This window comes from Salminus brasiliensis, chromosome 1 (genome assembly GCF_030463535.1).
Source record: "Salminus brasiliensis chromosome 1, fSalBra1.hap2, whole genome shotgun sequence".
In the NCBI taxonomy this organism is placed as follows: Eukaryota; Metazoa; Chordata; class Actinopteri; order Characiformes; family Bryconidae; genus Salminus; species Salminus brasiliensis.
The window spans coordinates 31588360-31600912 of record NC_132878.1 but is presented as its reverse complement, the minus strand read 5'-3'; the positions used below and the strand labels follow the sequence as shown (position 1 = coordinate 31600912).

The following is a 12553-nucleotide window of genomic DNA, read 5'->3' as shown; positions in this document are numbered from 1 at the left end:
GTGAAAGGGAGGAGGAGCTTTAGGCATGTTCTTTCTCGTAAAACTTTTTCATTTTGTAACTGAGGTAAAGGACATATGTAGGTGTCATGTAGCCTTATGAACGCTGCCATTCAGCAAATTTTACATTTCCTTAACATAGAAAGCACTGAAGGTATGAAAAATCTGAGGAGTTTCAAAGCTTGCAGGATCTTATTATCATAAGAATTGTTTACCGTCCAGACTCAAACAAAGCCAACACCTCTCATTTCAACGGGGGTCGAAAATAAAACATCAGTAGTCAGAAAATAGCAGAAATGTCGATATGTCAGAATGTAACCTATTAACATCCCTCTGAATATTTGACAACAAACACAAGAAAACAAACAAACAAAAAACACTGGAAATTACTGACTATTAGTATAAAACTACTCTTACTTTATTAAGTATTAATGTAACAAAAAAGAAGGTGTAGTTTACAACAAAAAAGGGAAACCGGTTAGAGGGCCATTTCCCAGGGTTCTCTGAGCTTTTTTTCTTTCTTTTGAAGGCCGCCTTAGCGGATGACAGCGTCCCATAACCATGGCAACGAGAACAACCAATGAAACACAGATGCTCCACCAACTACAATAACAAAAAAACCCTGGGCTTTCATCAGCCTGACTTTTGGCAGTTTCTATAGGGTAAAGATGGGGGGGGGGGTCATGTTGCGTTTTTTCCTGGAAGGCTAAATGCACTTGAGGCTGTGTTTCCTTGTTGCTAAGCAACAACACCACTGTAACTGTCAATCAAATGTGCTAGCTAGCTACCATTTTGATACATACAGGCAGCCCATTTAAAAAGAGGCCAGAGATTTAATAGCAAAAACCAAGTTAAACTGTCACTGATGACCTTTGATCTGATTGGTCAGCCTGGCCCAGAGGGCTTAAACCACCAAGAACCCAGTGAGCAAAATGCATCTCTCCCACTAAAAACAACTGGGAAAAATCACTTTGCTCCACATAAAATACACACCACATGACCGCCCCCTCCACCCATGACTTTTTTAGTGTATCAACCTGCACAGTCAAATACTTTCAAACCTTCAGAGAAAACAGAGGGAAGTTCACAATACGAGAGAAGAGTTCATTCGAGAAATACTGTAGTAAGGGAATGTGGACCTTCCTGACGGAGTAAATCACTGAACACAATTTTGGTCTCCCAACAACACACGCACTGAACATAGACACACTCTTCAGTGTTCTCAACTTACTGCAATATAGTACTATAAGAACAATCTCAAGCTTAAGAACAGCACAGGATAGAGCTGCACAATATGTCGACCGGTGACTGTGACCATGACACTGCCACTAACACATCAACTATTGGACTACACTTACAGCAAAAAGGGTTCTATATAGTACAGTAAAAAGTTTTTTGTAACAGCAGTGGAACCATTTATATTGCCAAATATAACCTTTTTTCAGAAGAACCATCTATGAGACATTTTTCTTGTATAAGAAAAACAGGCAAAAATATTTAAACACTTTAAACACAGTTATCATGGTTCTACACTCTTAAATAAGGTACTTCAAGAGTCCTTTAGTAAAGACAATGATTCTAAATAGAACAAAGGCAACTAAAAAAAAATAAAAAATTTGGAAGCTTAAATTTTGTTACCAGGTGGATTGGTGGAACGTCATATGTAGATGGTTCCATATAGAACCTTACAGAAGGTTTCAACTATCATCAGAAATCTAAAAATTATTTTTCAGTACCAATGTTGGTTGTAACAATAGAGGAACTATTTTTGGTGGAACCCTTCCTATTAAGAAGCAACAAGAGGGTTTTATTGTACTTCAAGAACTGTGCAAAAAGTTGTGATGATTCTATATAGAGTCAATTGCCCTCATTCACCAACTGTTCTTAAGAAGAAATGTCTTCCTTAAACCAACTTCTGCAGATTTGAAGAAGTTTCCGACGTTCATCCGTTTTCTTATTTAGAATGTGTTTAGTTTAAAAGGACAACAGGATCCATCATTACAAGAGCAGAGCTAGGAACAATTCTACACTTTAAAAGCTGACGTATCTTTAGGCTGCTGTGCGTTTTTTTGGGACGTTTTTTAGGAAGAAATTGGTGAATGAGGCTCAATGTTTTTGCTTAAGGACCCCTGAAGAACCCTTTTTTAAAGACTACACTAGCTGTGCGTGTAGCAAGTAACATCCCGCCCATTTCAGATGATGCTTTTAATGAATAATGCAGTTAACGATGATGCAGGTCGCTATGTATGTTTTTTTGTTTTCCACCTACTGTTACTCTCTAATTTAGTCGTGGCAAAAAGCCACCAACTACCTATGTCTGCAACTATCACATGGTGCCTCCAAGATGGGGAGGTGAAAGCAAGAAAGGCTTCCACAAGCTCCACTTTTATAACTCTTTAACCTACCACTGTGTGATATGTGATATGCTGTGATCATGATACTTATTGTGATATAATTTTGTGTAATTAATATTGTGCAGCCCTATTTCTAGCTGTTAATTCCCCCCACCCATACAGAAAGGTTCCTGGTCAGTTTTTCCATTGCCCCACCCTTGCCCAATATAATATTCCACACTGATCTCAGAGATGAACAGAGAAAATGAGGTAGGCTTTTGCTGTAAACAAAAAGTCAAGATTCTTACTGTTAAAAAAAATCCAGAAAAACACAGAAAAACAAAAACCTCTACAATTCCTTTCAGAAAACAAAATACAACAAAGGCTAAAAAAACAAACAAACAAAAGAACAACACGAATGTATAACTCAAAGAGGTAGTTCCTACATATATCAGTACATGAGTATGTGTGTAAAATCAACAGTCGGTCAACAACAGGTCTGCTGAGGAAATGGTGAATTCTTCCCAAAACAATAACATTGATTCGTTTATTTGCTTCATTCCCTGAGAGAAGTTCATCCTGAGAGGATCTGTGGGTAGAAATGTAAAAAAATACGCTGTACAAATTGGTATGCCAGGTATTGGTTTGTGCTGTTCCAGTATATCTGTCAGTTTAGTTTCTCTCAGATTGTGTTCTTTAGTGATTTTTGTGCATTTGATCAAGTACAACGCACACACATGCACACATGCGTGCGGTCCAAAAAAAGCTGCATTCCACGTCAGTGTTGAACCTTTAAGACAAATCCCACCTTTCAGTTTCAGCGGGGCAGATTAACATAGAGTACAGTTACACACCTCTAATGCCTTCAGTACAGCCGCTGTCTGTCTTTGGTATATACATCTATACCAAAATAAAGTTGGTAAAACCCTTTAGTGTAATATATATATATATATATATATATATATATATATATATATATATATATATATATTACACACACACCATTTTTGCTGTCATACAAAAAAATGCATCTCCCTTTTGTGACATTTTCTAATATGTGACATAATAATCTAACAAATTTGTTGTGTACATTGTGTTAAATTCACTTGATGACGAACGGACCAAAAGAAATGCTTCAAAATGGCAATTCTATTAGAATAAACTATTTCTTTTCTTTATTATTTACCGTCTCCTCTAAAGTTCCAAGGTTTTAATTACAAGTCATTTTGGAGCATTTCTATTGATCTATTCACCATTACATGTTGCCACAATATAAAGAACAACTGCCAGATTCAAACTGTCAAAACATTTTTTAAAAAATGGCAAAAATTGGAATGCATGGGTTTTGCATGACAGAAACATTATATATGTATATGTATATACACGGCTGTTTGATTTGTCAACACACAAGATTTAAAAAATAAACCAAAAAGTTTGTCAAGCAACCGGTGATGAAACAGTCGTGTGCGGTTGCTTTGAGTTTAAGTTCTTTTTTTGTCCTTTTTCACATTCAATATGGTCAGAGAAGAGTCGTCGCATTTCTAGACAGTTTAGCGGACGCTTTGTGCCAGTTCAAGTCACTTCTGAAAAGCAGCTCGCTCACCCTGTCTTTCTCTCTCTCTTTGTAAAAGTCTGTGTGAAAAAATAAGCACACACATACATTCACACACACATATACACACACACCCACAGCAAATTCTCCTCTATTGACAAGCCGATGCGTTTCTTTCCTTTAAGAAAGCTCATGAATCTGGCTGCGGTCTCAGTCTGTTATCCTTAAACATACAGTAAGCAATAATATGAGCCACATTGGTTTTCTGTATTCTATCAGATTCTTCATGACTAAGATGTCAAATCCCTACTGCAGTCTTTAAAGGTACAATCAGCTACGTTTTACTATTTGAGCGCACTGTGGATGTGATGCAGGAAGCAGAAATACACTATTTGACTGGCTTGTATTCTGAACAAACTGGCCCGAGGCGTCCATGGGTGTACAGTTTGTACCAGCCTGAACTGACTTAAAATTATAATAAGGCGAAATACGGTTTCCAGTTAATCAGGGGTGAGTTTCACGGCATAGGTCTTATCTCAAAGATGATTCTTGAGTGATCGAGCCAGAACAACCTTCTCTACTAGTTGATCACCAAGATGTCAGATTGCGAGACTGAGCCTAGGTAAGGTTTCTGGGCAGCTGCCAAAGAGGACTTTCTAGGACTTTTAAACAACACAGTACTCAGCTAATGAGCAGATGACACATGCTGATGAGGACTGGTCTTGTTTATAAGGTCTTTTCTTCCTGACGTGCCAACATGTAAAGTTTGTCAGAGAAATGTATATTTGTACGGTTTCTGAATGAAGCCAACATTCGCTATAGCAGTTAGCGTTCGAGGCAGTCCTTGGCACCACAGTCACGGTTAGCCATTCATTTTGCTTTAAAGCCAAGTGTAATTAACACATCCGCTAATGCAAAAATATCAGACTGTAAAATTAATGCATTTAGTATCTGTATTACAAATATTACAAATGATTACAAATGATCCAGTGATTTCTGAATTCAGATACAGATAATTGAGTACCTGTATATCTTGCTGTTTTGTTCTGAAAACAAAGTCCAACTGTACCTTTAAAGTATTTTTCAGCCTCCCTGCTGACACTACTGTATTATTAAAGTGGCATTAAAGAAAATACAGACTTCAAACACTTGACCTAATAACTAAGTACTCATATAGCTAAAAGCTACTACTAAAAACTAATACTTGTGGCTAGCAAGGTAGCTAATACCCGTCACACTGTTCTACCACTCAGAAAATGTAATTTGTAATAAAATCATACTAAAATGTTTTTTTCCCACTTTTTTTCCAGGCCTGATCTTATAGGTTAATTCACTGATGAGCCAAAATATTAAGACCACCATAATATTGATTGCAATGTTGCATCTGTGATTTAAGACTCTGTTAAACAGTAACTGAACAGCTGGTCCTCACAATCAATATGTCGGATGCAGACGAATGGTCAGGTGTAAAGACCTGAGCAACTTTGACATGGGTCAAATAGCTTTGGTCAAACGACTGGTTCAGAGCATCTCCAAAACAGTAAGACTTGTGGGGTGCTCCTGGTCAGCTGTGGTGAGTAACTACTGCTACTGGTGCCAGGAGAGGCAAAACAAAAAATGGCAACAGTGTGTTGGGTGCCCAAAGCGCTTTGGTGTCTAAGGGCAACATAGGTTATCCCATCTGGATGATCCCAACAGCAGTCTCAGAAATGCTTAGTGATGGTGCAGCGTCCCCTGATGCACAGCTGCAGAGCAGTCAGTGTCCATGCTAACGCCTGTCCACCAAAAGTGCCTACAATGGGAACACAAGTGTCTAAACTGGACCTTGGTCTAATGTTTTCATCAGTGTATCTTTGTTCATGGTGCTCTTACAAATTCTGGCTATGCCTGGGCCACAACATGCAAAGAAAATGTTAGCCCTAACCAGCCATTCCAACAAAATCTTAATTCTAGGCCTAGATAAACATAATGGAAATGTAAGCAGAAATGTATCCTTCATACTTGAAGCCAAGCCAAATTTCAAAGTATTCCTTCCAATGTTTTTTCAGAGTTCCAAAGTTCACATCATCAGCTTCTAAATTTAATCTTCAATATCGAGGTTAGATGTTTACAGGATGACAGCCTGGGCTGAAATATGAACCGGGTATAAACACAGTATTAGCAACAGCATTTCATTGGTTCAGTGGTTGATTTCATTTAAATCAACCACTTTCAATCAACAAGTTATTTTTTATGTTGCATTTACTTTATAGATTAAGGTAATTTTTTTTTAAGTTGTCTTACTCCGTGTACTGAAGGACATCGGTTCAGTTATTCGGCAAGTAGCTAAACTCAATACTGAAGATGCTATTTATCAAGATGTTATAAAATTGACCCCAGATTTTGCATGAGAACTTTTTTTTACATTGAAATCCACAATGTGCCCTTTCCATGTCTTTTATGGGCAAATTACTCTATTTAATGCAGTCAGTGCCCATGTTAACCCCTGTCCACCATCCAAGGTGCCTACAATGGGCACAAAAGTGTCTAAACTGGACCTTGGAGCAATGGAAGATGGTTGTCTGGTCTGGTGTGATGAGTCTTCTTTTCTTTAATGGGCAGATTACTCTTCTCAGTAGTTGTTTTGTACCTACCCATATTTATTTCTGCGAATACAAACAAGTTTGGCAAGTTGCTAAATGTTGTGTCTCATGGTAATATGTGGCTTTAAGGATATTCCTTTTCCCCCTGTATGTCACAACACAATGTTTCAATGATAGTGGTTGCCTAATTCTCTATGAGAACACGACTTTATGAGTGATTGAGAGGTATACTGTAACTCTGACTTGAAGCCGGGACTATTCAACACAAAAAAAGAAAATAACTTTTAGCGCTGTACAATGAGTCAACTTCAACTACCTACATACTCAGCATTCATATACTTAAAACTTGATACTTTTCCATAAAATCTTAGAAAACACATATATTAATGCCTTATATTATCCTTTATAACTGTGGTACTATCAGTTACTAAGTAAGAAACAACTGAAAATCTATACTATAGATATAATGCCTTTAAATATAAGTAAATGTTTAAGTCTTGAGACCTGCAGAAGTCTACTTCTGAACATAAGGCTAGTATCAAGCTCCAAGTAAGTTCAGGTAGCCAACGGTCTTCAATAGCAAGGCTAGACTTAGCAAACTCCTCCCTGACCTTCTGCACACAAGATTAACATGCATGTACATGCTTGCGTGCCTGCACCTACCATACACACACACACACACACACACACACACACACACACACACACACACACACACACACGCCCACTAGGTCTCAATGTGGTTGTTGTGACGCAATGATTCATAGCCAAAAGAGTTTAAGAAATCACAAAGCATCAACAGTAGCACAAGGCTAGTGATGGTCAATCACAAGGGCGTCTGGCTGCTTTACTGACCTGCTGAGCTTTTCAATATAAAACAAAACGGACTGTTTCCAAAGGTGAAGTAATGTCAATAGGTAAAAAGGAAAAAGAACAGTATGTTGTGATTTGTACCTTGGTAAAGCTTAGCAACACTAATGTGGTGAATAAGTTAGCAGGACACACTGGACAAATTTGTGAGTGCTGTGGGTGCTTTTGTGGTCATGACAAAAGGACTGTGCTGGTGGCAACAAGTAAAATAGCAGTTTTTAAACCTGCAGTTTCCTGCACTATACAGTGTGATATATTCATCTATAGAGACCGAAGAACTTCTGTGGGACAGATGACTGGTACAATTTGTCCCAGTTAAAGCGGAGTCTCTCTGCTATCAATATTTATTTTCATTCTAGCAGTGTCTATGGTTACGACCCATGATTTTCCACCTGCTGTATGAAAAACTATGATTGCCATTTATGATTTTGCCTGCGGTTAGCGTTGCTGTCACCATGGTTTCCGTATTTTTGGCTTGTGTTATAGTTATCATAGTTACTACTCTGATTTAGCACCTGCCGCTTGAAAATCTGTCTGGTGGAGTTCCATCCTTTCATATGGCATGCAGTTTAGAGACAGGTGGAGCAATTTGTCGCTAGCCACATTAAAAAAAATAAGACTGGCCATTAGAGTTGACATTTATCTTGTCCCTCTGACGTTAGTCTTGACCATTTGAGACACACACAAGTGCACACAAGCACCCCCACCTCAATTACCCCCCAATAACTTGTGCTATAGTTGCATAGAGGGCAAGTGAAGGTGCCAGGCTTTCACTCACACACACGCACACACGCACGCACACAGATGCGCCGATCGTTGCCATAGCTGCGCTTTAGGAGAGCACCTCCCCTGTTACTTGAGCGCGTGAGGTAGACGATGCTGGATCCAGGCTCTCTCAGACTGAGGTGGAAGTTTCGGCGAAGTTCGGAGGTGAGCTTGCAGTCAGTCTCGGGTTTTCCTCCAACGCTGGCCGTGAGCTCCGCGCTGATGGACTTCCTCCGGTGAAGACGAGAGGCCCTCTCGGGGGGACGAGCCCGAGCGGCTGCCCTCCTCCTGCGACTGTGTGGAGGCAGTGGAGGAGAGGTGGGGGTCCTGAGAAGTGGAGGGTGACAGCGCCCCCTTGTGGGGACACTGGGCCACCATGTGCATCACACTCTGACAGTAGTGGCATTTCTTTGGCTGAGGTGGCAGGCCACACTCTTTAGCATGGTGGTCCAGGCCTCCACAGTTATAACACCTAGAGAGAGAGAGAGAGAGAGAGAGAGAGAAACAATATGTTTTTTGCCTGTAAAAAAAACAAAACATTTACTACTGATGTGGTACCACCCCAATTACTTTAACGTCCTAAACGGCCAGTGGTCAGGCCAGTATTACACAATTCTATTACCAAGGAATTACCAAGCCTTACCAGTTTGTACAGAAGTCCCTGTAGTTACTGAATAATACACCTTTGTGTGTCATAAGCCTCGCTGCAAGGGCTTAATACTGTTGAGTACAATAGTTCCAAGCTACGCAACATCAAATTTCAACGCTGCCAGTTAGTGAGCCAATAGAAATGTTTGTTCCTAAATCTATAAATGAAATAACCTAAAATAAAATAACAATAAAAACCTGGCTGCCTAAAGATAATAATATATATTTTATATATGTTATACTAACTTCATTTCATAACTCGATATTGTTACTAAAATAAAAATTAAGTCCACAAGTTCTGAGCTAATACTTTATATTATTTACTATATTTAATTTAAATGTGGATTTAGTTAAACAGTGCTGTACTGGCTGATATGATAATTGGTTCCCAATCACACTTCTCAAACGTACGTACTGTAAAATAGCAGACGTAGCAGAACTTATTTTTATTGGTTTTCTTATGAAGTAACACGTTATTTTCACACTAAAGGTCAGGTTTGGATAAGATATTCAAAAGTGTTTTGTGTTCAAACTTACCAGTTCTGCCTTTGTTTCTGTTTGATAGGAACCACTGGCAAGGCTATCTATGGTTTATCATTAATACTGTGACATTGTGAGTCTGAGAATCCTGGCAACTATCGGGTAATCATGCCGATACTGATCAGAATATATCTTCATTTTTTTCATTTTCACCAATATCCATGAAATATCTTGCCATCTCGGTCAGGTCCATGTAAATATTACCACCTCACACTTCTATCTGGTCGCCAATTAAAAAAAAAAGTGTCATTCAAGACAAGGCAATGCTGAGACAAGAAGCATTCTTCTTCTAAAACTAGCACACCTATTTCAATCCTCTTTAGATTAATGTTGCTTTGTGCTGTCATTTAAGTAAATAGTGATGTACAAACGGTGTGTACAGTGATGAAGACATAACTGTCACCAGCTGATTACTGTACATATTTCTAAATCCAAAATGGCTTCAGACCTTCATGTTCAATTATGAGGAGAAAAGTGTTTACATGTGTAAAAAAGGCAGAATTGAAAAACAGAACTACACTTTTGCACGTTTGCATTGGTATCTTACTTGTTACTAAAGATGCTACTACAGGCAAGTAATTTCTTTTGAAACTCTTCTACCTGCTCCTCCTGTTCTGTAAATATGCTGTTCATTCAGCAGGGGGCAGTAAATCACAGTGGATCCCGAACCCTGCATATTGCACACGGGCAAAAGACGGGAATATGTGTGTTACATTTCTGCTAGGCTATATAACAAAATGATATAAGATTGAGCACAACTCAGATGCTTGCTTCATCAACATTGTTGAGCTTTGATGTCACAATGTTTACAATCGGTTATTCGTCCAAGATTTCCGTTTACTGGTCTTTAGCAGTTATTATCTGAGGGCTTTCATGTGCCAATTTAGGTTTTATATGTTCCAAAGCTTCCAAAGTTTAGATCATAGCTCACACGTATGATGCACCCCAGACTAAATGTCCACAGGATTTCCTGACCCTTAATATTGTATTTAAGTGTCCAGATCCCAGAAAAACAATTTTCTCCACATTTTGTCTTCTTTTTCATAAAAGATAAAAAGTTACATTTTCAAAACATACAACTTACTCCTCAATCAATGCAGTGAATATGTTAACACTAATATAATATTAACACTGACTGTAATGTTATAAAAAACAATTAATTTTTATGGCGGCTGGGAACTGCTCTTAGGCACTATACCTAAACATGTATAGTTAACATTTAGGCACAGTTACAAGCAATACACTAACACATTTTTTGACAATAGTCATGTAGACATAAATTCTGACAGTTTTTTGGGTAAATAAAACCACACATGCATTAGAAGTGGATCTCAAAGGCAAACATTTAAATACAAGAAAGCTGTAAGATCTGGCCTCTTTTAATAGGGGTTATTTGTAAGCGGTGGAGCACAGGCTCTATAATTTCTCTTATTCTGAGCTTCCAATCAGTACGGTGTGAAGTCTGTCATGAGCGTTACTAGGGAGTCTGTGGTTGCCACGGTGCACAGTAACGAGTGGGCTGGAGACCACATTAGCCAGTTCTAAATATAGACAATCAGATTTCACCATACAGCCCAGGCTGTGTGTGTGTTGGTCCAAACATCTCATGGGAACATTGCATACATACAGGCCTGTATAGAGGAGCTCTCTTACTGTGTACACATAACAGACCGGGTGGTAAAGGTTACAGTACAAAATCATTTCTGTGTGGGTGCATTCTTTATTTGTTGTTTTTGTATTTTTTCTTTAATGCAAATTTGTGAAAAATCCTACTTAGACAATCCATTCAGATATTCTATGAATTAACAAGTTAACAAGACTCAATTTGTACGCTATACATGTTCTAAATAATTATTCAATTATATTGTTTCATAATAATTCGCTTTTTTATATACATTAACTTATGTTAATTGTAATAATTGTATTTGTATTATTACAACAGGTTATTTTTTCCAACAAAAAAAGTTTCTGTAGCTCATGAAAAACAAGACAAAGTGTTTAAAAATCACAAATCTACCAGTCTTTTTTCCCCAAAGAAATCTTTAGTTTTTCTTCACTCCAAATTTGTTTTAGACATTTAGGCTACTAATTCTTACTAAATTCTTCAGCAAAGATCTAAGTTAATAAGTTAAAGGAAGTAACATTTATAAAAATGTAAAACAATTCATAAAAAATAGCAATACATTTTTAAAAAGTTTAAAATACATTTAAAATGCATATATTCTCTTTGTTTAGAGAAATTCTATTTTCTGAGGGGAGAGGGAGGTGACTCTACTGTGAATTAGTTTAATACATAGCACAAGATAACTCTTTTCAACCTGGCACTTTAATGGTAAATATATATTTCCAGATACTTTATAACGTTTTTAAATATAATGTATGACCTTACCTGTACCATTTCATAAAAATAATTATTATTCACTAGTTATCAATTGTAGAGTTAGATTTATGTATTAACATTCTGTATTTTTACATAATTGTAAAAATGATCAGTTTCTCATCTGGAATGATTTAGAAAATACAACAAAATTATAGAACCATTAAAATCTATCTTGATTAGTTACTTTGCTAAATGCTCTAAACAGTACACTTTTTGTTTATTTTTGCCTGTTTGTTTATTTCAGTTTCTTATTTTTTATTATGATGTTGCTTTTCTTTGGTCATTTTTGGAAATAGCATTGATGAATATCATCACTCAATCTTCAAAAAGAAAAGAAATAATAAACACAAAAAATATATATATTATTTTGAAGCTCTACATTTAAAATTCATCAGCATATGACATGGGTAACCCAGATTGATTGCTAATTCAGTGATGCATGAAACACTGCTTCGGTGCTAATGGCAGTACAGAATCCACCTTTCCCAAGCAGACCATATCTATGTAGTGTGGGTTTGAACCCTGTAGGTGGCAGTGCAGGATAAACCCTCTAAAGCTGCTGTTAAAGTCATAAACTGCCTTATCCAAAGATCCAGGACTGCTGCCTTCACATGAATGCGTCTATTTCAGAATATCAAAACTGGTGTCATAATAATATTGATTCTTTGTTTTTCAACATAATAATGCTGGGTGCCTCAGACTGGGTTCAAACTACATATTTAATATATACAATAAATAAAATAAGTACTAAACAGTACATTTCTTCTTCCAGAAATGTGCTTTCGGACCGATTTTAGAATTGAAAACTGAGCAACCAAATGTTAGGTTTATAAGATATTACATTGCTCTTTATTTGTTAGCAGCAATAAGGAAGCAAATGTAATTA

General features: G+C 37.4%; 1 protein-coding gene across 1 annotated transcript in view; it reads right to left on the bottom strand.

The window, feature by feature from the left end:
• Positions 1–8276: 8276 nt before the first annotated feature.
• Positions 8277–12553, bottom strand: part of lin28b (lin-28 homolog B (C. elegans)) — a 32243-nt gene continuing 27966 nt past the window's right edge. The window contains exon 4 of the mRNA XM_072695196.1: positions 8277–8571. Within this exon, the coding sequence (XP_072551297.1) occupies positions 8277–8571 (295 nt within the window). The remainder of the gene's footprint in view (positions 8572–12553) is intronic.